The sequence below is a fragment of the Dendrobates tinctorius genome, unplaced genomic scaffold, assembly GCF_039654945.1.
Source record: "Dendrobates tinctorius isolate UK_male_01 unplaced genomic scaffold, ASM3965494v1 ptg000072l, whole genome shotgun sequence".
In the NCBI taxonomy this organism is placed as follows: Eukaryota; Metazoa; Chordata; class Amphibia; order Anura; family Dendrobatidae; genus Dendrobates; species Dendrobates tinctorius.
Window position 1 is genome coordinate 575,839 of NW_027361740.1, and position 26,342 is coordinate 602,180.

Here is a 26,342-nt window from a genome sequence, read left to right on the forward strand (position 1 = left end):
GTAATCATCCCCATCATCCTCCTCCTCCTCCTCCTCTTCTTCCTCCACTTCGTCCAGGAGAGGTCCCTGAGCAGACAATGGCTGAATGTCATCAAGGATTCCCTCCTCCTCTTCCTCCTCATCAACATTGGCTGCAGATGCCTGCTCCTTAAGGTGCGTCAAAGTTTGCATGAGCAGACGCATAAGTGGGATGCTCATGCTTAGGATGGCGTCGTCTGCGCTTACCAGCCGTGTGCATTCCTCAAAACACTGAAGGACTTTACAAAGGTCTTTCAGCTTCGACCACTGCACGCCTGTCAACTCCATGTCTGCTCTCAAAGTGCCTGGCCGTGTATCCTCCCACAAATGCATTATGGCCTGCCTCTGCTCGCACAGCCGCTCCACCATGTGCAGGGTGGAGTTCCACCTTGTTGCAATGTCGATAATGAGGCGGTGGTTGGGAAGGTGGAGCAATCGCTGCAGCTTCTGCATACGAACGGAGTGTACAGGCGACCGGCGGATGTGCGCGCACAGTCTTCGCACCTTCTGGAGCAGGGCTGTTAACTCCGGATAATTTTTGAGGAAGCACTGCACCACCAGGTTCAATGTGTGAGCCAAGCAAGGTATGTGGCTGAGTTTTGAAAGGGCTATGGCTGCCACAAAATTACGGCCGTTATCACTAACTACCTTGCCTGCCTCAAGATGTACACTGCCCAGCCATGACTCAGTTTGTCGCTTCAAGTACTCGGCCAGCACCTCGGCGGTGTGTCTGTCGCCCAAACACATCATCTGCAACACAGCCTGCTGACGCTTTCCACTAGCTGCTCGATAGGGGGACACCTCGTGTGCAACAGTGGCAGCTACAGATGGAGTGCTCGTACGACTGCGCTCTGTGGATGAGCTTTCGCTTCTGGAGGAGGAGGAGGAGGGTCGAACGCCTACAGCCAACTGTTTCCTATACCGTGGGCTAGGCAGCACTGTCCCACCACCGCTGTCCCCTGTGGACCCTGCATCCACATTAACCCAGTGCGCAGTGATGGACACGTAACGGCCCTGGCCATGCCGACTGGACCATGCATCAGTTGTGAGGTGCACCTTTCCGCTCACTGACTGCTTGAGTGCATGGACAATGCAGTCTTTCACATGATGGTGGAGGGCTGGGATGGCTTTGCGAGAGAAGAAGTGGCGACTGGGTAGGTCATAGCGTGGTACTGCATAGGCCATGAGTTCGCGGAAAGCTGTGCTTTCCACCAACCGAAAGGGCATCATCTCAAACGAGATTAGTTTGGCAATGTGGGCGTTCAAACCCAGTGTACGCGGATGAGAGACTGAGTACTTTCTTGACCTACTCATAGTGTCTGGGAGGGTGAGCTGGACTTGAGAGCTGCATATGGTGGAAGTAGCGGTGGACAGGGCGGACTGAGAGAGGGTTGATGATGGTGATGGAGTTGGTGTTCTTTCTGATGGCCTAGAATCAGTCTTTCGTTGATATAACAGTGGGATTCCCTGACTGCTGTGGCCTTGCAACGACACCTCAACATTTGCTGCTGTGCTAACCGGTGGGCTTACAGTGGGGGAAACAATGTAGCGTTGCTGACTACCTTCGTTGTGATCAGTTGCACATGTGGCACTTGAGGTTTGGTGTTGTGTCCACGCTTGCAAGTGCATGCTGGTTAAATGTCTAAGCATGCAACTGGTATTCAAATTTTTCAGATTTTTCCCTCGGCTAAAGGTCTTTGCGCACTTCTTACAGATAACCTTGGCCTGATCATGAGGATTTTGTTCAAAAAAGTGCCACACTGCACTCTTCCTACTTTGGCAGAAATTTTGCGGCCTAGCACGCTGTGATCTTTTGACCCTCTGGACAAGCTGTCCAGCAACTCTTTTGATGTTTGGAACCTGTCTTTGGAGTGCTCCGGGCCTGCCAGATAACAGCTGTTGCGATGTCGATGTCTGCTGTGGAAGCTCCTCATCTGAGCTATTGGAAACAGCACCCTCTTCCCCCAATGGATGCCAATCTGGGTCAACAACTGGGTCATCCATCACCTCCTCTTCTATGTCATGTGCACCTTCCTCTGTGTCACCGTGTATGGTGGTATAGTGTGCGGGAAGGGGCACCTGAGTCTCATCAGGGTCAAAATCTGGCTCTGTACACTGCGAGGACAATGTAGTGCTCTGAGTGAATGTACCAGCAGAATCATCCATCAGCGGCTGTGCATCAGTGCACTCCATGTCAGATTCATCTTGGCCTGGGTAATTCACCATTTGACTTGATAATCCAGGCATGGTATGTGAAAACAGCTCCATGGAGTAATCAGTAGGATGGCCTGCGTCATCCTTCAATCTTGGTTGGGGTGAAGGACACAAGGAAAGGTGTGGTTCATGAACATGAGCCTCCAATGACGACTCAGTGCTTTTACTTTTTACAACTGAAGAAGAGGAGGCGATAGAGCTGGAGGCTGAGTCAGCAATGTAAGACAAAACATTTTCCTGATGCTCTGCCTTTAAAAGCGGTTTGCCAACTCCTAGAAAACTAAGCGTTCGAGGCCTTATGTAGCCAGACTATGACGCAGGGTCAGCACCTCCTGCATTCGGTCCTATTTTGCTCTTGCCACTACCATCAGATCCACCACCAACACCATCATTACCAGCTGCCAACCCCCGCCCAATTCCACGGCCTCTTCCACCAGCCTTCCTCATTTTTGGTAGAAATGTAGACAAAATCCAACAAACTATATAGTAATGTAAAACAAGGTAAAAGGTGTCTATAGGACAGGGGAGATTTAGAATTTCTGCACACACTTGTGGACAGTGGACACTTTTGGATTGTGTGAGGCCCACTGATATCTGAGCGCTATGTGATACGCTCGATGGCACAGCTGCCTGTGACCAAAGTGACGAGAGGATAATGGAGATTTTGAATCTCTGCGTACACTTTTGGACACTGGACACTTGTAGATTGTGTGAGGCCTACTGATATCTGAGCGCTATGTGACACGCTCGATGGCACAGCTGCCTGTGACCAAAGTGACGAGAGGATAATGGAGATTTTGAATCTCTGCGTACACTTTTGGACACTGGACACTTGTAGATTGTGTGAGGCCTACTGATATCTGAGCGCTATGTGACACGCTCGATGGCACAGCTGCCTGTGACCAAAGTGACGAGAGGATAATGGAGATTTTGAATCTCTGCGTACACTTTTGGACACTGGACACTTGTAGATTGTGTGAGGCCTACTGCTATCTGAGCGCTATGTGACACGCTCGATGGCACAGCTGCCTGTGACCAAAGTGACGAGAGGATAATGGAGATTTTGAATCTCTGCGTACACTTTTGGACACTGGACACTTGTGGATTGTGTGAGGCCCACTGATATCTGAGCGCTATGTGACACGCTCGATGGCACAGCTGCCTGTGACCAAAGTGACGAGAGGATAATGGAGATTTTGATTCTCTGCGTACACTTTTGGACACTGGACACTTGTAGATTGTGTGAGGCCCACTGATATCTGAGCGCTATGTGACACGCTCGATGGCACAGCTGCCTGTGACCAAAGTGACGAGAGGATAATGGAGATTTTGAATCTCTGCGTACACTTTTGGACACTGGACACTTGTAGATTGTGTGAGGCCTACTGATATCTGAGCGCTATGTGACACGCTCGATGGCACAGCTGCCTGTGACCAAAGTGACGAGAGGATAATGGAGATTTTGAATCTCTGCGTACACTTTTGGACACTGGACACTTGTAGATTGTGTGAGGCCTACTGATATCTGAGCGCTATGTGACACGCTCGATAGCACAGCTGCCTGTGACCAAAGTGACGAGAGGATAATGGAGATTTTGAATCTCTGCGTACACTTTTGGACACTGGACACTTGTGGATTGTGTGAGGCCCACTGATATCTGAGCGCTATGTGACACGCTCGATGGCACAGCTGCCTGTGACCAAAGTGATGAGAGGATAATGGAGATTTTGATTCTCTGCGTACACTTTTGGACACTGGACACTTGTAGATTGTGTGAGGCCCACTGATATCTGAGCGCTATGTGACACGCTCGATGGCACAGCTGCCTGTGACCAAAGTGACGAGAGGATAATGGAGATTTTGAATCTCTGCGTACACTTTTGGACACTGGACACTTGTAGATTGTGTGACGCCTACTGATATCTGAGCGCTATGTGACACGCTCGATGGCACAGCTGCCTGTGACCAAAGTGGCGAGAGGATAATGGAGATTTTGAATCTCTGCGTACACTTTTGGACACTTGTAGATTGTGTGAGGCCTACTGATATCTGAGCGCTATGTGACACGCTCGATGGCACAGGTGCCTGTGACCAAAGTGACGAGAGGATAATGGAGATTTTGAATCTCTGCGTACACTTTTGGACACTGGACACTTGTAGATTGTGTGAGGCCCACTGATATCTGAGCGCTATGTGACACGCTCGATGGCACAGCTGCCTGTGACCAAAGTGACGAGAGGATAATGGAGATTTTGATTCTCTGCGTACACTTTTGGACACTGGACACTTGTAGATTGTGTGAGGCCCACTGATATCTGAGCGCTATGTGACACGCTCGATGGCACAGCTGCCTGTGACCAAAGTGACGAGAGGATAATGGAGATTTTGAATCTCTGCGTACACTTTTGGACACTGGACACTTGTAGATTGTGTGAGGCCTACTGATATCTGAGCGCTATGTGACACGCTCGATGGCACAGCTGCCTGTGACCAAAGTGACGAGAGGATAATGGAGATTTTGAATCTCTGCGTACACTTTTGGACACTGGACACTTGTAGATTGTGTGAGGCCTACTGATATCTGAGCGCTATGTGACACGCTCGATGGCACAGCTGCCTGTGACCAAAGTGACGAGAGGATAATGGAGATTTTGAATCTCTGCGTACACTTTTGGACACTGGACACTTGTAGATTGTGTGAGGCCTACTGATATCTGAGCGCTATGTGACACGCTCGATGGCACAGCTGCCTGTGACCAAAGTGACGAGAGGATAATGGAGATTTTGAATCTCTGCGTACACTTTTGGACACTGGACACTTGTGGATTGTGTGAGGCCCACTGATATCTGAGCGCTATGTGACACGCTCGATGGCACAGCTGCCTGTGACCAAAGTGACGAGAGGATAATGGAGATTTTGATTCTCTGCGTACACTTTTGGACACTGGACACTTGTAGATTGTGTGAGGCCCACTGATATCTGAGCGCTATGTGACACGCTCGATGGCACAGCTGCCTGTGACCAAAGTGACGAGAGGATAATGGAGATTTTGAATCTCTGCGTACACTTTTGGACACTGGACACTTGTAGATTGTGTGAGGCCCACTGATATCTGAGCGCTATGTGACACGCTCGATGGCACAGCTGTGACAAAAGTGACTAGAGGATAAGGGAGATTGGATTGCTTTTAAAAAAGCAGTTTGCGGAGCAGTGGGTAAACAGCAATGCCAGCGTGTCAGGAAGCCTTAGAAGGCAGCCCAACAACCAACACCACTGATACACCACAATATAGCCTCCCCTTGCACTGCACACACAGTGACTTGTGTGTTGTGCAGGCCAAATCGCTAGCAGCAGAAGCAGTTCTTTTGTCTTCTTCCCTGCCTAACGCTCTCCCTACAGAATCAGCAGCAACCTCTCCCTATAATAAGATCGGCAGAAGTAAGATGGCGGTCGGCGTGCACGCCCTTTTATACCCCCTGTAACGCCCACCAAAGCAAGCCAATCACTTGCATGCCCTTCTGAAAGATGGTGGTGACCCGTGCCTATGTCATCACGTTGCCCACAGTGTCCGTGGATCCTGATTGGCTGAAAAAGAGCGCAAAACAAACTTTTGAAACGAGACTTTGGCGCATAAGTCACCGACCTCGTGGCCGACCTCATCCTAGGGTCGGGTTTCGTTTCATGAAACCCGACTTTGCCAAAAGTCGGCGACTTTTGAATTTTTTCGACCCGTTTCGCTCAACTCTAATTACAACAATTCTGCAAAGATGAGTGGGCCAAAATTCCTCCAGATCGATGTAAAAAGACTCATTGCCAGTTTTCGCAAATGCTTCATTGCGGTTATTGCTGCTAAGGGTGGCCCAACCAGTTATTAGGTTTAGGGGGCAATTACTTTTTCACACATGGCCCTGTAGGTTTGGATTTCTTTAAACCTTAATAATAAAGACCTTCATTTATAAACTGTATTTTGTGTTTACTTGTGTTATCTTTGTCAAATATTTAAATTTGTTTTGTGATCTGAAATATTTAAGTGTAACAAACATGAAAAAGAATAGGAAATCAGGAAGGGGGCGAACACTTTCACACAACTGTATGCTTATTCAGCCATTCTTTGTATATCTGAAACACAAGAGCGTACTACATTTTTTTGTGAACTTTAGTTGTGAAACGTGTCACTTGTGAATACAGATACCATAATTCACCTTGATGACATTACTAAGGTACATTATGTAGAGTACTATAGACTCATTACCTTCAGATTGTAATATTTATTTTATTTCTTTTTACTCACTTCTACAGCGCCATTAATTCCACAGCACTTTACAGACATTATTATCGCAGTCCCTGATAGGAATTGTGAGCCCTATCAGTATGTCTTTGGAATGTGGGAGGAATCCGGAGTACCTGGAGGAAACCCACACAAACAAGGGGAGAACATACAAACTCCTTGCAGATGTTGTCCTTGGTTGGATTTGAAATCAGGACCTCAGCACTGTAATAACATCGATTCCAGTATTATATTATTCAACACTTTGTGTAATAAGATCCTTGAAATAAATATATTTACAGATTTATATTTGATCAGTGTTGCCTAATTGAATGATTTTAAATGGAAGCAAATGTTTTTATAACTTCAGTATTTAAATTATAGATTAATCAGCTATACATGTGCATAAACGAATTATTCCTATTATTCTGGTACGTCCAACGATGCCTCTTTTGCAGCTTACAGAACCTGTACTTTATATTTTAGCTGTATTATTTCAGTGGAATAGAATCTGAACATTAAACTCTCAATCTATTAAGTAAGCAATAGATCAGGAAATGGGGCACTGAGTAAGTAGATGCAATTTTCCTCAATCAGTGGCACTGAATGATATGGGAGGGAAGGGGAGAAAAAAAGGATAAAATGGGATATATCTTATCTGAGATGTGGCCCAGAGTCCTGAGCGGATCATTACCATCTCATGAGGAAAAGCCTGTTTGCTTTACACACATGGAGGGTGGAAAAGGAAAATATTGTAGTCTCACAACAGCATTGGCATTTCTGTTTTTCTGCTCCTAGGAATAGCATTTGGATGACCCATTGACCTATTACCAAGCTGTGTGTTTAAGGCAAATATATGTTGGAGGCTTTTGTCTAGAGCCTAGATTACAGCTTCCAACATGCATTATATTCTTCAATTTATGTTTTTGCATGCCCTTTATGACTTGGTACACTCAACTGGCTGCATCTTTGTCAGTGTAACTTTTTGTTCTATCAGGATCTCATACCGGATCATGATAATAGCGAGGAGGCTGATGGAGTAAGGGTCACGATTAGAGTTGAGCGAAACGGGTCGAAAAAATTCAAAAGTCGCCGACTTTTGGCAAAGTCGGGTTTCATGAAACGAAACCCGACCCTAGGATGAGGTCGGCCACGAGGTCGGCGACTTACGCGCCAAAGTCGCGTTTCAAAAGTTTGTTTTGCGCTCTTTTTCAGCCAATCAGGATCCACGGACACTGTGGGCAACGTGATGACATAGGCACGGGTCACCACCATCTTTCAGAAGGGCATGCAAGTGATTGGCTTGCTTTGGTGGGCGTCACAGGGGGTATAAAAGGGCGTGCACGCCGACCGCCATCTTACTTCTGCCGATCTTAGTATAGGGAGAGGTTGCTGCTGATTCTGTAGGGAGAGCGTTAGGCAGGGAAGAAGACAAAAGAACTGCTTCTGCTGCTAGCGATTTGGCCTGCACAACACACAAGTCACTGTGTGTGCAGTGCAAGGGGAGGCTATATTGTGGTGTATCAGTGGTGTTGGTTGTTGGGCTGCCTTCTAAGACTTCCTGACACGCTGGCATTGCTGTTTACCCACTGCTCCGCAAACTGCTTTTTTAAAAGCAATCCAATCTCCCTTATCCTCTAGTCACTTTTGTCACAGCTGTGCCATCGAGCGTGTCACATAGCGCTCAGATATCAGTGGGCCTCACACAATCTACAAGTGTCCAAAAGTGTACGCAGAGATTCAAAATCTCCATTATCCTCTCGTCACTTTGGTCACAGGCAGCTGTGCCATCGAGCGTGTCACATAGCGCTCAGATATCAGTGGGCCTCACACAATCTACAAGTGTCCAGTGTCCAAAAGTGTACGCAGAGATTCAAAATCTCCATTATCCTCTCGTCACTTTGGTCACAGGCAGCTGTGCCATCGAGCGTGTCACATAGCGCTCAGATATCAGTAGGCCTCACACAATCTACAAGTGTCCAGTGTCCAAAAGTGTACGCAGAGATTCAAAATCTCCATTATCCTCTCGTCACTTTGGTCACAGGCAGCTGTGCCATCGAGCGTGTCACATAGCGCTCAGATATCAGTAGGCCTCACACAATCTACAAGTGTCCAGTGTCCAAAAGTGTACGCAGAGATTCAAAATCTCCATTATCCTCTCGTCACTTTGGTCACAGACAGCTGTGCCATCGAGCGTGTCACATAGCGCTCAGATATCAGTAGGCCTCACACAATCTACAAGTGTCCAGTGTTCAAAAGTGTATGCAGAGATTCAAAATCTCCATTATCCTCTCGTCACTTTGGTCACAGGCAGCTGTGCCATCGAGCGTGTCACATAGCGCTCAGATATCAGTGGGCCTCACACAATCTACAAGTGTCCAGCGTCCAAAAGTGTACGCAGAGAATCAAAATCTCCATTATCCTCTCGTCACTTTGGTCACAGGCAGCTGTGCCATCGAGCGTGTCACATAGCGCTCAGATATCAGTGGGCCTCACACAATCCACAAGTGTCCAGTGTCCAAAAGTGTACGCAGAGATTCAAAATCTCCATTATCCTCTCGTCACTTTGGTCACAGGCAGCTGTGCCATCGAGCGTGTCACATAGCGCTCAGATATCAGTGGGCCTCACACAATCTACAAGTGTCCAGTGTCCAAAAGTGTACGCAGAGATTCAAAATCTCCATTATCCTCTCGTCACTTTGGTCACAGGCAGCTGTGCCATCGAGCGTGTCACATAGCGCTCAGATATCAGTGGGCCTCACACAATCTACAAGTGTCCAGTGTCCAAAAGTGTACGCAGAGATTCAAAATCTCCATTATCCTCTCGTCACTTTGGTCACAGGCAGCTGTGCCATCGAGCGTGTCACATAGCGCTCAGATATCAGTAGGCCTCACACAATCTACAAGTGTCCAGTGTCCAAAAGTGTACGCAGAGATTCAAAATCTCCATTATCCTCTCGTCACTTTGGTCACAGGCAGCTGTGCCATCGAGCGTGTCACATAGCGCTCAGATATCAGTGGGCCTCACACAATCTACAAGTGTCCAGTGTCCAAAAGTGTACGCAGAGATTCAAAATCTCCATTATCCTCTCGTCACTTTGGTCACAGGCAGCTGTGCCATCGAGCGTGTCACATAGCGCTCAGATATCAGTGGGCCTCACACAATCTACAAGTGTCCAGTGTCCAAAAGTGTACGCAGAGAATCAAAATCTCCATTATCCTCTCGTCACTTTGGTCACAGGCAGCTGTGCCATCGAGCGTGTCACATAGCGCTCAGATATCAGTGGGCCTCACACAATCCACAAGTGTCCAGTGTCCAAAAGTGTACGCAGAGATTCAAAATCTCCATTATCCTCTCGTCACTTTGGTCACAGGCAGCTGTGCCATCGAGCGTGTCACATAGCGCTCAGATATCAGTGGGCCTCACACAATCCAAAAGTGTACACTGTCCACAAGTGTGTGCAGAAATTCTAAATCTCCCCTGTCCTATAGACACCTTTTACCTTGTTTTACATTACTATATAGTTTGTTGGATTTTGTCTACATTTCTACCAAAAATGAGGAAGGCTGGTGGAAGAGGCCGTGGAATTGGGCGGAGGTTGGCAGCTGGTAATGATGGTGTTGTTGGTGGATCTGATGGTAGTGGCAAGAGCAAAATAGGACCGAATGCAGGAGGTGCTGACCCTGCGTCATCGTCTGGCTACATAAGGCCTCGAACGCTTAGTTTTCTAGGAGTTGGCAAACCGCTTTTAAAGGCAGAGCATCAGGAAAAAGTTTTGTCTTACATTGCTGACTCAGCCTCCAGCTCTATCGCCTCCTCTTCTTCAGTTGTAAAAAGTAAAATTTTGAATGTGTACGCTATCCATACATGTTATCCGGGGATACGGTACCCTTTCTAACCTTTGTGCAATGACGTGCAATCCATACTGGGCCTAACACCGTCTGAGCCTGCCTCATGCTGTATAGACATATATTTTGAATGTGTACGCTATCCATACATGTTATCCGGGGATACGGTACCCTTTCTAACCTTTGTGCAATGACGTGCAATCCATACTGGGCCTAACACCGTCTGAGCCTGCCTCATGCTGTATAGACATATATTTTGAATGTGTACGCTATCCATACATGTTATCCGGGGATACGGTACCCTTTCTAACCTTTGTGCAATGACGTGCAATCCATACTGGGCCTAACACCGTCTGAGCCTGCCTCATGCTGTATAGACATATATTTTGAATGTGTACGCTATCCATACATGTTATCCGGGGATACGGTACCCTTTCTAACCTTTGTGCAATGACGTGCAATCCATACTGGGCCTAACACCGTCTGAGCCTGCCTCATGCTGTATAGACATATATTTTGAATGTGTACGCTATCCATACATGTTATCCGGGGATACGGTACCCTTTCTAACCTTTGTGCAATCATGTGCAATCCATACTGTGCCTGACACCGTCTGAGCCTGCCTCCTGAGACATATATTTTGAATGTGTACGCTATCCATACATGTTATCCAGGGATACGGTACCCTTTCTAACCTTTGTGCAATCACGTGCAATCCATACTGGGCCTGACACCATCTGAGCCTGCCTCCTGAGACATATATTTTGAATGTGTACGCTATCCATACATGTTATCCAGGGATACGGTACCCTTTCTAACCTTTGTGCAATCACGTGCAATCCATACTGGGCCTGACACCGTCTGAGCCTGCCTCCTGAGACATATATTTTGAATGTGTACGCTATCCATACATGTTATCCAGGGATACGGTACCCTTTCTAACCTTTGTGCAATCACGTGCAATCCATACTGGCCGTGAGAACGGCTGGCGAGCTGTTAAGCAAGCTACAGCACCTGTCCAGACAAGTACAGGGATTCCCTAGCGAGGAGACTTATTTGATTGTTTTCAATGTTGGGACAGCAATTTTTGGGGAGCACTATACTCTGGAGAATGATAGATGGGGCCCACCATACACTGGAACATTCCAAAGGTGGACATCAGACACTGGAGCAGCATTTACAGGGCCCATTATACACTAGAGCATTAGAAATGGGGCCCATTATGTTTGGAGCATTATTTGGGCCCATAAGACAGTGGAGCTTCATCCATGGGGACCAACATATACTGTAGCATTATGTGGAGCTCATCATATACTGTTTCAAACATTATATGGGACCAATGATTCTGTATGGAGAAATAGATGGGCCTCGTCATGAGATGTAAAAAGTGAGGTATTTTTCATTGTACTATACCACTATTTCTCTGCCGTATCGGAGCATGATGAGTTGTGGTATGTGTTAAAGGGGCGCTCTTTCGCCCAGGGCACATGAAAACCTGGAGCCAGCCCTCCCCCCCCACAGTTTGTAGCCAAATAACCCCCATTTTTCAGTGCGTAACTTGTAATATGAAGTTAATTAAAGTTGACAAGCTTAAGAAAGAAGAATTGATGCTTTTGGCATTCAAATGGGCACTGTAGGTGTGTTTCCTGTCCTCCTCTCACTGCTGACTTTTATTCCCCATTGACTTACATTGGGTTTCGTGACGACCCCGACTTTTCCCTATAATCGGACGATCTTGCTCGACCCGACTTTTGGAAAAGTCGGGTTTCACGAAACGAAACGCGACCCTAAAAAATCAAAAGTCGCTCAACTCTAGTCACGATCACTTAGCGACGCACCAGCGATCCCGACAACGATGCAACCTGGAAAGGATCGCTGGTGCATCGCTAAATGGTCGCTAGTAAGCTGCCAAACAAGCAGACCTCTTCAGCGACGCAGCAACGATCTGGCGATCCTTGTAACGACCTCGCCGGTTGTTGGTACCTTGTCACACAGCAGCCTTTCAAACGACTCCCGCCTGCGTCCCCGAGTTCTGCGTCGTCAACGAGGTCCCTCGTCAGCGTCAAACACAGCGATGCGTGCTGGCCAGCGGGACGCCGATGACGAAAAAATGGCCCAGGACACTCGAACACAATCAGCGATATCCAACGGGGGGGGGGGGGGGGCGGCGATTGCCGCTGCGTGTCACATGTAGTGAGATCACTGGCGAGATCGCTGTTGTGTCACAAAATCATCACGCTTGTGAACTCGCTATGTGAGAAGGGGGCTTGAGGAGGATTAATTCAAATTATATGTATATATATATATATATATAATATATATGTATAGTGATATACAAGACACATGGTAATAATGAAAAGATATTCATCTTTTAATGTTAATTAACAATTTGCTTATTTCCAATACAAAAATGGTACAGTAAGAATGAGAAATCTAAATATAACATCTAGATAGGATGATAAATAATGACGCTTCTTTATACACATGCAGCACACATGGCTTTCTTCCTCATCCATGCACAACACAATAGTTCTCCCTTTATGCTAATGTCACAGTATGTTGGACAACTCAGCTTTGTGGTTTGCTCTTTTTGAAGAATTTCCGAGCTTCAACATCACTGAGTGACACAGAACATCGAGATGGATGCTGCCTCCTGTACTCAATACTTTCTCCAATTGCTTCCTTTATCACCTGCAAACAGACAAGGAATGTATAAATTAATGCAACACTTACAGAACCTATAGAAGACAGGTAAATCAGTATAACAGTGTTCTTCAATCTTAATCAATGCCACAGTTAACTTAAATTAAATGGGAATCTGTTAGCACGTTTTTGCTACCTCATCTGAGAGACGCACGATATAGTGGGTACGGAAAGTATTCAGACCCCTTTAAATTTTTCACTCTTTGTTTCATTGCAGCCATTTAGTAAATTCCAAAAAGTTCAATTTTTTCTCATTAATGTACACTCTGTACCCCATCTTCACGGATAAGAAAATGTAGAACTTTTTGCAAATTATAATGATGAAATTTTTGCAAATTTATTAAAAAAGAAAAACTGAAATATCACATGGTAATAAGTATTCAGACCCTTTGCTCAGACACTCATATTTAAGTCACATGCTGTCCATTTCCTTGTGATCCTCCTTGAGATTGTTCTATTCCTTCATTGGAGTCCAGCTGTGTTTAATTAAACTGATGGGACTTGATTTGGAAAGGCACACACCTGTCTATATAAGACTTCACAGCTCACAGTGCATGTCAGACCAAATGAGAATCATGAGGTCAAAGGAACTGGCCAAGAAGCTCAGAGACAATTGTGGCAAAGCAACAGATCTGGCCAAGGTTACAAAAGAATTTCTGCAGTACTCAAGGATCCTAAGAGCACAGTGGCCTCTATAATCCTTAAATAGAAGAAGTTTGGGACCACCAGAAGTCTTCCTAGACCTCGCTGTCCAGCCAAACTGAGCAATCGTGGGAGAAGAGTCTTGGTGAGAGATGTAAAGAAGAACCCCAAGATCACTGTGGCTGAGCTCCACAGATGCAGTAGGGAGATGGGAGAAAGTCCCACAAAGTCAACTATCACTGCAGCCCTCCACCAATTGGGCCTTTATGGCAGAGTGGCCCGACGGAAGCCTCTCCTCAGTGCAAGACATATGAAAGCCCGCATAGAATTTGCTAAAAAAAAAAAAAAAACACATGAAGGAGAAATAAGATTATTGTAACAACCCTGCTGGCATCACTACATGGCCTCCCATCCCCCGCACACCAACTTACTTTCTGCTTCAAGCCATGCTGTGAATTCTGTCTGTTGCCAGCCCTGAGCTCCATGTGCTATGCCTCTTGTTTTCCTGCTTGCTCTCCATGTTTCCTGACTGTGTGTATAGGGGGGCGGCGCCTGAACTCTCTGGTTCTTATGCAGTCAGGGTGCACCTGTGTAATATGTCCCTTACCAATCACCTAGAGCCCTTAACTATTTAGTTTCGCCACTCCCACTCAAACATTGCCTGTGCAATGTCTAAACTCAGTTAGCTCCTTGCTGCTGAGCTAGCCAGGCCCTGTCCTATGTCTTGCCTTCTCTGAAGGCTCTTACTGCGTATTCCTGTGTCTTGGTACCTTGCCTAGCATTTCTCTGTCCGCCTGCCAGGAGGCAAATATCCTGGCCCTTGAGTCTTGTTCCCAGTGCCTTGTCTGTTTTCTGTCCGCCTGCCAGGAGGCAGAATATCCTGGTCCTTGTGTCTTCGTCCCTGTGTCTCTGTCTGAACTCAGTCTTACTGCTGTCTGTCAGTCTCCTTGTTTGTGGTTCCTTCTCTGCCATGTCTTTCCTTGTGTTCTCCCTGTCTGTGTATCTGCACCCTAGCCGCTCTGCCTGCACGGCTCTCTAGCCGCTCTGCCTGCACGGCTCTCTAGCCGCTCTGCCTGCACGGCTCCTTAGCCGCTCTGCCTGCACGGCTCCCTAGCCGCTCTGCCTGCACGGCTCCCTAGCCGCTCTGCCTGCACGGCTCCCTAGCCGCTCTGCCTGCACGGCTCCCTAGCCGCTCTGCCTGCACGGCTCCCTAGCCGCTCTGCCTGCTCGGCTCCCTAGCCGCTCTGCCTGCTCGGCTCCCTAGCCGCTCTGCCTGCACGGCTCCCTTGCAGTCCAGCCTACTCCGCAGCTCCTGTGTGAAAAGGTCCAAATCTGTTCCTTCATATTCTACTCCTTCCTGCCTATATCCATACCTGCACCTCCTGTGTGAACAGGTCCAAACCTGTTCCTTCATATTCTACTCCTTCCTGCCTATATCCATACCTGCACCTCCTGTGTGTACAGGTCCAAACCTGCCCTTCATATTCCACTCCTGCTTGCCCAGTGTCTCCACGCCGTGCTCGCTTGCCCAGTGTCTCCAAGCCGTGTCCAGTGTCTCCAAGCCGTGCCCGCTTGCCCAGTGTCTCCAAGCCGTGTCCGCTTGCCCAGTGTCTTCAAGCCGTGCCCGCTTGCCTAGTGACTCCAAGCCGTGTCTCCAAGCCGTGCCTGCCTGCCAGTGTACCAAGCCATGCCTGCTTGCCCAGTGTCTCAGCCTGCCTGTTAGTCACACCTGTCCAAGTGACTTGTCCCCGAGTGGGATCAGCAGCCACAGCCAGACACCACCCTGGAGTGGCACCCGAAAGCTACCTGCCGCACAAGCCTGACCTCACCATCAGAGGCTCCAGTGAAGACCTAGGTAGCTGTCGTAGTCACGCCCCTTCCAGGGTAGTCTGGTTTGTGGCACAGTGGGGCCACAACCCCCCGGTTCGCGCCATTCAGCCAAGGCACGAGCGTGACAATTATCTAGTCTGATGAGACGGAGATAGAACATTTTGCTGATAATTCTAAGCGGTATGTGTGGAGAAAACCAGGCACTGCTCATCACCTGCCCAATACAATCCCAACAGTGAAACATGGTGGCGGCAGCATCATGCTATGGGGGTGTTTTTCAGCCTCAGGGACAGGACAACTGGTTGCAATTGAAGGAAACATGAATGCGGCCAAGTACAGAGATATCTTGGATGAAAACCTCTGCCAGAATGCTCTGTACCTCAGACTTGTCCAAAGGTTCACCTTCCAACAAGACAATGACCCTAAGCACACAGCTAAAATAACAAAGGAGTGGCTTCAGAACAATTCTGTGACCATTCTTGACTGGCCCAGCTAGAGCCCTGACCTAAACCCAATTGAGCATCTCAGTGTCATGGTTAGGACATGGTTAATGTCCTGTTCTCACAGGGTTAACTTTTGCCGGCCTCTCTTTGGATCTGGGAGGGGTATTTATACTCACTCCAGACTAGGATTCCCTGTAAGCTATACTGTTATTCTGGCTGTGTGTCTGAACCCCCTGGTGTGCGTGGATACTGCATTGCTTGTTTGTTTCCCGTGTATGACTCTGTCTGTCCCCTCACTCTGAACTCCGTCTCTCGGTTTGGTACTATTGTCTTCTCCGGTTCTGACCTCCTGGCTTGGCTATTGTTACTCAGTTACAGTTTGTCCCAATTGTACCGTCCATGGCCCGTTCTGGTTTTCTGATCTATTGCTACGTCCTGACTATTCGCTGTCTAACCCTTTGGTACTGTCCTGCTATCTCATGCTTTGACCCCTGCTTGATCTGGTTTCTGTCTCTGTCTATGCCCCTTGGTAACTTGTCCCATAGTTACTTTTCTAGGAGTTTCCCTGCAGCTCCTAGCTCTGTGGAGCTTAGGTCATGCCCCCAGCAGTCACGTGCTTCAGGTCCTGATAATCTGAAGCACACATCGTCACTGCTGCTGTCCCACTCCACAGGTATCTTTGAGCACTGCTTTTGTACTCAGGACACGCGCACTGGCTCAGTGAGCAAGTGCAGTTCGGTGTTCCTGACATTATAGCTGACCATTTCAGTTTTTTTTTCCTCTGAAGGAAAAAAAAAAAAAAGAAAAAAAAGTGTGTTATCCTCATGGATCCCATACAAGCTTTGGCTGATCAGGTCAAGCACCTGACCCAAATGTTCCACAAACTTAATGTAGAACAGCGCACGATAGCCCATACCCAGCAACATTTGGTGGATACTGTGCAGGGGGCTGTCGCTGCAGGGTCTCCTAGTGCTGGGGATAGAGATGTGTCATTGGCATCCCCCGAATATCCGGTCAAATTGCCAGACCCTTTCTCAGGGGATAAAAGGGAGTTCAGGTCGTTCAGTGAAGAATGCAAGCTTTTTTTTCTCTGAGGCCCCGCTCCTCCGGGGATGAGTTCCAGAGGGTGGGGGTCGTCATTTCCCTACTTCGGGGGGCTCCACAGGCATTGGCTTTCTCTCTCTCTTCCTCTGCTCCTGAACGTATGTCTGTGAATTTGTTCTTTGAGGCTCTGGGGCACATTTATGATGAGCCTGATAGAGTGCATCTGGCAGAGGATATGGTGATGAGTGTGACACAGGGGAGGCACTCTGCTGAATGATTCTGCTCAGAGTTTAGACGTTGGACGTCCGAAGTATCATGGAATGACGGCGCCCTGAGGGGGTTGTTCCGCAGGGGCCTGTCTGACCGTCTGCAGGATGTTCTGGCATCACATCCTCCTCCTGATACCCTGGAGGACGCCATGATGCAGGCGGTCCGTATGGACCGGAGACGCCGTGCTAGAGGAATGATGCAACAAGAGTCTCCCTTGTACCCCAAATTGTGTGACACTGCACCTGTATCTGAGCTCATGGAGGTTGGGTCAGTCTCGGTTAAGGAGAAAGAGAGAAGGCACTGTAGAGACAATCTACTATGCTTTTACTGCGGAGCCTCTGGACATTGGAAAAGGAATTGCCCCTCCTGCCCTTCTTCAGAGAAACCATCAGAGAAACGACTGAGTCTGGGCAACAATCGAGGAGGTTGTCCAGACTCCCAGGTACATTTTTTTCTCACGTACAAAAATGGTGCTCCAGGATGCATTGGAACTAGCTGGCGGTCCTGTTATGACTACCGCCTCTGTTGACTGTGGTTCCTCCATTAATCTGATCGATGCCCAAGTTGTGACTTTAAAAGACCCTGTTAAAATTGTGGCTGTGGATTCATCCCCTCTTACCAGGGATGGAATTTGTTTTATGTCTGAAGTTTTTTCTTTGAAAGTGGGTTCCATTCATGTGGAAAATTTAAGTTGTTTCATTATGAATAATCTGCCTGCAGGACTGGTATTGGGAATACCCTGGTTGCAACGCCACAATCCTCTTATTGATTGGGTGAAGGGGGAGATCACCCGATGGGGATGTAATGATAATGGTCTGTGTTGTAACCCGGTTCCTTTTGTCAATCCGATAAAATCTGTATATGTGTCATCTGTTGTTCTGGAGAGTATTCCGGAGTACCTGAGAGACTTTGAAGATGTGTTTTCCGAAAGCGAGGCTGAGGCATACACCACATACACCACATGATTGTGCTATCGATTTAGTACCTGGAGCCAAATTACCCAAGGATCGTTTGTTTAATTTGTCCGGGCCTGAGCGCTAAGCTATGAAAGAGTACATCAAAGAAAGCCTTTGCAAGGGGCATATTCGGCCCTCTGTCTCACCCGTGGCAGCGGGGTTTTTCTTTGGATAGAAAAAAGATAATGGGTTGCGACCGTGCCTCGACTTTCGGGAACTGAACAAAATTACTGTTAAGAACATGTACCCTCTCCCATTGATTCCTGATCTATGCAACCAACTCACGGGGGCCAAATGGTTTTCTAAGCTCGATCTAAGAGGGGCTTATAACCTTATAAGGATCCGGGAGGGGGACGAATGGAAAACAGCGTTCCTGACAACTGAGGGGCTGTTTGAAACCCTGGTTATGCCCTTCGGCCTCACTAACGCTCCTGCTGTTTTTCAGAACTTTATTAATGTTGTTTTTTCTGACTCGATTGGACATTATGTAGTCATTTACCTGGATGACATCTTGATTTACTTTGAAGACAGTCAGTCACACTTACACCATCTATGTACGGTTCTTATGCAACTCAGGGAGAACCATTTGTATGCTAAGCTGGAGAAGTGCTCATTTTTTATGCAAGAACTATCTTTTCTGGGTGTAATTGTATCCGGGGAGGGATTCCGCATGAATCCAGGGAAAGTTCAGGCCATTACAGATTGGGTGCAGCCTCATGACCTGAAGGGGTTGCAGCGATTTCTGGGCTTCGCTAGTTATTATAGGAAGTTCATTAAAGGGTTCTCGCAGGTGGTGAAACCCTTGACGGACCTCACTCTTAAAGGGGCAGAAGTAAAAAATTGGTCCGTGGCGGCAAAAAAATTCCTTCCTTACATTAAAGAAGTGTTTTACTACAGCCCCTGTGTTGGTACAACCCGATTTGTCAAGACTAGAGATGAGCGAAACGGGTCGAAAAAATTCAAAAGTCGCCGACTTTTGGCAAAGTCGGGTTTCATGAAACGAAACCCGACCCTAGGATGAGGTCGGCCACGAGGTCGGCGACTTACGCGCCAAAGTCGCGTTTCAAAAGTTTGTTTTGCGCTCTTTTTCAGCCAATCAGGATCCACGGACACTGTGGGCAACGTGATGACATAGGCACGGGTCACCACCATCTTTCAGAAGGGCATGCAAGTGATTGGCTTGCTTTGGTGGGCGTCACAGGGGGTATAAAAGGGCGTGCACGCCGACCGCCATCTTACTTCTGCCGATCTTAGTATAGGGAGAGGTTGCTGCTGATTCTGTAGGGAGAGCGTTAGGCAGGGAAGAAGACAAAAAAACTGCTTCTGCTGCTAGCGATTTGGCCTGCACAACACACAAGTCACTGTGTGTGCAGTGCAAGGGGAGGCTATATTGTGGTGTATCAGTGGTGTTGGTTGTTGGGCTGCCTTTTAAGGCTTCCTGACACGCTGGCATTGCTGTTTACCCACTGCTCCGCAAACTGCTTTTTTAAAAGCAATCCAATCTCCCTTATCCTCTCGTCACTTTGGTCACAGGCAGCTGTGCCATCGAGCGTGTCACATAGCGCTCAGATATCAGTGGGCCGCACACAATCCACAAGTGTCCAGTGTCCAAAAGTGTACGCAGAGATTCAAAATCTCCATTATCCTCTCGTCACTTTGGTCACAGGCAGCTGTGCCATCGAGCGTGTCACATAGCGCTCAGATATCAGTGGGCCGCACACAATCCACAAGTGTCCACTGTCCACAAGTGTACACAGAGATTCAAAATCTCCATTATCCTCTCGTCACTTTGGTCACAGGCAGCTGTGCCATCGAGCGTGTCACATAGCGCTCAGATATCAGTGGGCCGCACACAATCCACAAGTGTCCAGTGTCCAAAAGTGTACGCAGAGATTCAAAATCTCCATTATCCTCTCGTCACTTTGGTCACAGGCAGCTGTGCCATCGAGCGTGTCACATAGCGCTCAGATATCAGTGGGCCGCACACAATCCACAAGTGTCCAGTGTCCAAAAGTGTACGCAGAGATTCAAAATCTCCATTATCCTCTCGTCACTTTGGTCACAGGCAGCTGTGCCATCGAGCGTGTCACATAGCGCTCAGATATCAGTGGGCCGCACACAATCCACAAGTGTCCAGTGTCCAAAAGTGTACGCAGAGATTCAAAATCTCCATTATCCTCTCGTCACTTTGGTCACAGGCAGCTGTGCCATCGAGCGTGTCACATAGCGCTCAGATATCAGTGGGCCGCACACAATCCACAAGTGTCCACTGTCCACAAGTGTACGCAGAGATTCAAAATCTCCATTATCCTCTCGTCACTTTGGTCACAGGCAGCTGTGCCATCGAGCGTGTCACATAGCGCTCAGATATCAGTGGGCCGCACACAATCCACAAGTGTCCACTGTCCAAAAGTGTACGCAGAGATTCAAAATCTCCATTATCCTCTCGTCACTTTGGTCACAGGCAGCTGTGCCATCGAGCGTGTCACATAGCGCTCAGATATCAGTGGGCCGCACACAATCCACAAGTGTCCACTGTCCACAAGTGTACGCAGAGATTCAAAATCTCCATTATCCTCTCGTCACTTTGGTCACAGGCAGCTGTGCCATCGAGCGTGTCACATAGCGCTCAGATATCAGTGGGCCGCACACAATCCACAAGTGTCCACTGTCCACAAGTGTACGCAGAGATTCAAAATCTCCATTATCCTCTCGTCACTTTGGTCACAGGCAGCTGTGCCATCGAGCGTGTCACATAGCGCTCAGATATCAGTGGGCCGCACACAATCCACAAGTGTCCACTGTCCACAAGTGTGTGCAGAAATTCTAAAACTCCCCTGTCCTATAGACACCTTGTACCTTGTTTTACATTACTATATAGTTTGTTGGATTTTGTCTACATTTCTACCAAAATTGAGGAAGGCTGGTGGAAGAGGCCGTGGAATTGGGCGGGGGTTGGCAGCTGGTAATGTTGGTGTTGGTGGTGGATCTGATGGTAGTGGCAAAAGCAAAATAGGACCGAATGCAGGAGGTGCTGACCCTGCGTCATCGTCTGGCTACATAAGGCCTCGAACGCTTAGTTTTCTAGGAGTTGGCAAACCGCTTTTAAAGGCAGAGCATCAGGAAAAAGTTTTGTCTTACATTGCTGACTCAGCCTCCAGCTCTATCGCCTCCTCTTCTTCAGTTGTAAAAAGTAAAAGCACTGAGTCGTCATTGGAGGCTCATGTTCATGAACCACACCTTTCCTTGTGTCCTTCACCCCAACCAAGATTGACGGATGACGCAGGCCATACTACTGATTACTCCATGGAGCTGTTTTCACATACCATGCCTGGATTATCAAGTCAAATGGTGAATTACCCAGGCCAAGATGAATCTGACATGGAGTGCACTGATGCACAGCCGCTGATGGATGATTCTGCTGGTACATTCACTCAGAGCACTACATTGTCCTCGCAGTGTACAGAGCCAGATTTTGACCCTGATGAGACTCAGGTGCCCCTTCCCGCACACTATACCACCATACACGGTGACACAGAGAAAGGTGCACATGACATAGAAGAGGAGGTGATGGATGACCCAGTTGTTGACCCAGATTGGCATCCATTCGGGGAAGAGGGTGCTGTTTCCAACAGCTCAGATGAGGAGCATCCGCAGCAGACATCGACATCGCAACAGCTGTTATCTGGCAGGCCCGGAGCACTCCAAAGACAGGTTCCAAACATCAAAAGAGTTGCTGGACAGCTTGTCCAGAGGGTCAAAAGATCACAGCGTGCTAGGCCGCAAAATGTCTGCCAAAGTAGGAAGAGTGCAGTGTGGCACTTTTTTGAACAAAATCCTCATGATCAGGCCAAGGTTATCTGTAAGAAGTGCGCAAAGACCTTTAGCCGAGGGAAAAATCTGAAAAATTTGAATACCAGTTGCATGCTTAGACATTTAACCAGCATGCACTTGCAAGCGTGGACACAACACCAAACCTCAAGTGCCACATGTGCAACTGATCACAACGAAGGTAGTCAGCAACGCTACATTGTTTCCCCCATTGTAAGCCCACCGGTTAGCACAGCAGCAAATGTTGAGGTGTCGTTGCAAGGCCACAGCAGTCAGGGAATCCCACTGTTATATCAACGAAAGACTGATTCTAGGCCATCAGAAAGAACACCAACTCCATCACCATCATCAACCCTCTCTCAGTCCGCCCTGTCCACCGCTACTTCCACCATATGCAGCTCTCAAGTCCAGCTCACCCTCCCAGACACTATGAGTAGGTCAAGAAAGTACTCAGTCTCTCATCCGCGTACACTGGGTTTGAATGCCCACATTGCCATACTAATCTCGTTTGAGATGATGCCCTTTCGGTTGGTGGAAAGCACAGCTTTCCGCGAACTCATGGCTTATGCAGTACCACGCTATGACCTACCCAGTCGCCACTTCTTCTCTCGCAAAGCCATCCCAGCCCTCCACCATCATGTGAAAGACTGCATTGTCCATGCACTCAAGCAGTCAGTGAGCGGAAAGGTGCACCTCACAACTGATGCATGGTCCAGTCGGCATGGCCAGGGCCGTTACGTGTCCATCACTGCGCACTGGGTTAATGTGGTGGATGCAGGGTCCACAGGGGACAGCGGTGGTGGGACAGTGCTGCCTAGCCCACGGTATAGGAAACAGTTGGCTGTAGGCGTTCGACCCTCCTCCAGAAGCGACAGCTCGTCCACAGAGCGCAGTCGTACGAGCACTCCATCTGCAGCTGCCACTGTTGCACACGATGTGTCCCCCTATGGAGCAGCTAGTGGAAAGCGTCAGCAGGCTGTGTTGCAGATGATGTGTTTGGGCGACAGACACACCGCCGAGGTGCTGGCCGAGTACTTGAAGCGACAAACTGAGTCATGGCTGGGCAGTGTACATCTTGAGGCAGGCAAGGTAGTTAGTGATAACGGCCGTAATTTTGTGGCAGCCATAGCCCTTTCAAAACTCAGCCACATACCTTGCTTGGCTCACACCTTGAACCTGGTGGTGCAGTGCTTCCTCAAAAATTATCCGGAGTTAACAGCCCTGCTCCAGAAGGTGCGAAGACTGTGCGCGCACATCCGCCGGTCGCCTGTACACTCCGTTCGTATGCAGAAGCTGCAGCGATTGCTCCACCTTCCCAACCACCGCCTCATTATCGACATTGCAACAAGGTGGAACTCCACCCTGCACATGGTGGAGCGGCTGTGCGAGCAGAGGCAGGCCATAATGCATTTGTGGGAGGATACACGGCCAGGCACTTTGAGAGCAGACATGGAGTTGACAGGCGTGCAGTGGTCGAAGCTGAAAGACCTTTGTAAAGTCCTTCAGTGTTTTGAGGAATGCACACGGCTGGTAAGCGCAGACGACGCCATCCTAAGCATGAGCATCCCACTTATGCGTCTGCTCATGCAAACTTTGACGCACCTTAAGGAGCAGGTGTCTGCAGCCAATGTTGATGAGGAGGAAGAGGAGGAGGGAATCCTTGATGACATTCAGCCATTGTCTGCTCAGGGACCTCTCCTGGACGAGGTGGAGGAAGAAGAGGAGGAGGAGGAGGAGGATGATGGGGATGATTACTTAGGGGAGGAGGATGCATCTCGTGGGGCAAGTGAAAATGTTGGCGTGGCAAGGTCTGGTACAGGGTTTGTGCGTGACTGGAGGGATGTGGATTTGCCAGAAAGTGCTCCTCCACCCAGCACTCGCAGTGCATCATTGACACCGGGAACATTGGCCCACATGTCAGATTATGCCTTGCGGATCCTAAAAAGGGACCCCCGCATTGCCAAAATGATGAACGATGACGACTACTGGTTGGCCAGCATCCTGGATCCACGCTATAAAGGCAAATTACAAAACATCATGCCACAGGAGAACCTTGACCTAATATTGGCTAATAAACAAGCAACTCTGGTAAATCGGTTGCTTGAGGCATTCCCAGCACACAGCAGCGGTGATGGTTCTCACACGAGCCGTACGGGCCGGGGGCAGCTTGGCAGAGGTGTTCGTGGTGCACACAGCAGAAGTGGCGTTGGAGACAGGGGTTTCATGACAATGTTGTGGACTGATTTTTCAAATACCGCTCACACAACTGGTAATACTGCATCGATGGAAAGTGACAGGAGACAGCAGTTGTCAACTATGGTTACAAACTACTTTTCCTCCCATATCGATGTTCTCCCACACAGGTCATTCCCCTTTGACTATTGGGCCGCTAAACTGGACACCTGGCCTGAATTGGCCCAATATGCCTTACAGGAGCTCGCTTGCCCAGCTGCAAGTGTGCTATCGGAAAGAGTCTTCAGTGCAGCTGGATCAATCCTGACAGAAAAAAGGACCCGTCTGTCAACCCAAAATGTGGATGATCTAACCTTCATTAAAATGAACCACGCATGGGTTTCCAAGGATTTTGTCCCACCTTCCCCTGATGACACATAGGGTGACAGAAAAATGGCTTGCTTTGGTCCACCTCTTCCTGGTACTTCACCTATTTCGCCTTTTGCATCAGTTGAATGTCCAACATCAACATATGCCACTTTCTAAAACTCCCTAACTGTGCTGCCTCCCCCCCCATGGCCGGGGTCACCACCTAGCGCACGACACCGTGCGAGTGCCGTTGCCCTGGACAGGTGGGTAGGCCGACTCTTGGGCGCGGGCACTGGCACAGGGTCCCTCATAGTGCAATCAAGTGTCTCTGACGGTGGTGGTGCACACCCGCCGTCAGACACACCGCTGTACTATGAGGGGCCCAGTGCCAGTACCGACGCCCACGAGTGGGCCCCCCTTGCTTGGCCAGGGCCCCAGCATTTGCAATCTTTACCTCTCCCTGCTCCTCCGCTGTGTAATCTGGGCCGTCAAATCCATACTGTGCCTGACACCGTCTGAGCCTGCCTCCTGAGACATATATTTTGAATGTGTACGCTATCCATACATGTTATCCGGGGATACGGTACCCCTTCTAACCTTTGTGCAATGACGTGCAATCCATACTGGGCCTAACACCGTCTGAGCCTGCCTCATGCTGTATAGACATATATTTTGAATGTGTACGCTATCCATACATGTTATCCGGGGATACGGTACCCCTTCTAACCTTTGTGCAATGACGTGCAATCCATACTGGGCCTAACACCGTCTGAGCCTGCCTCATGCTGTATAGACATATATTTTGAATGTGTACGCTATCCATACATGTTATCCAGGGATACGGTACCCTTTCTAACCTTTGTGCAATGACGTGCAATCCATACTGTGCCTGACACCGTCTGAGCCTGCCTCCTGAGACATATATTTTGAATGTGTACGCTATCCATACATGTTATCCGGGGATACGGTACCCCTTCTAACCTTTGTGCAATGACGTGCAATCCATACTGGGCCTAACACCGTCTGAGCCTGCCTCATGCTGTATAGACATATATTTTGAATGTGTACGCTATCTATACATGTTATCCCGAGATACGGTACCCCTTCTAACCTTTGTGCAATGACGTGCAATCCATACTGGGCCTAACACCATCTGAGCCTGCCTCATGCTGTATAGACATATATTTTGAATGTGTACGCTATCCATACATGTTATCCGGGGATACGGTACCCCTTCTAGCCTTTGTGCAATGACGTGCAATCCATACTGGGCCTAACACCGTCTGAGCCTGCCTCATGCTGTATAGACATATATTTTGAATGTGTACGCTATCCATACATGTTATCCGGGGATACGGTACCCCTTCTAACCTTTGTGCAATGACGTGCAATCCATACTGGGCCTAACACCGTCTGAGCCTGCCTCATGCTGTATAGACATATATTTTGAATGTGTACGCTATCCATACATGTTATCCGGGGATACGGTACCCCTTCTAACCTTTGTGCAATGACGTGCAATCCATACTGGGCCTAACACCGTCTGAGCCTGCCTCATGCTGTATAGACATATATTTTGAATGTGTGCGCTATCCATACATGTTATCCAGGGATACGGTACCCTTTCTAACCTTTGTGCAATCACGTGCAATCCATACTGGCCGTGAGAACGGCTGGCGAGCTGTTAAGCAAGCTACAGCACCTGTCCAGACAAGTACAGGGATTCCCTAGC

The 26,342-nt window shown here is 48.4% G+C and overlaps 1 protein-coding gene across 4 annotated transcripts in view; it reads right to left on the reverse strand.

Annotated features, from left to right (window-relative positions):
* Positions 1–12,697: 12,697 nt before the first annotated feature.
* Positions 12,698–26,342, reverse strand: part of PLA2G4A (phospholipase A2 group IVA) — a 320,423-nt gene continuing 306,778 nt past the window's right edge. For all 4 annotated transcript variants that reach the window (XM_073582532.1, XM_073582533.1, XM_073582535.1 and 1 more), the window contains one exon: positions 12,698–13,041. In XM_073582532.1, coding sequence (XP_073438633.1) covers positions 12,919–13,041 — 123 coding nt within the window. In that variant the 3' untranslated portion in view covers positions 12,698–12,918. The remainder of the gene's footprint in view (positions 13,042–26,342) is intronic.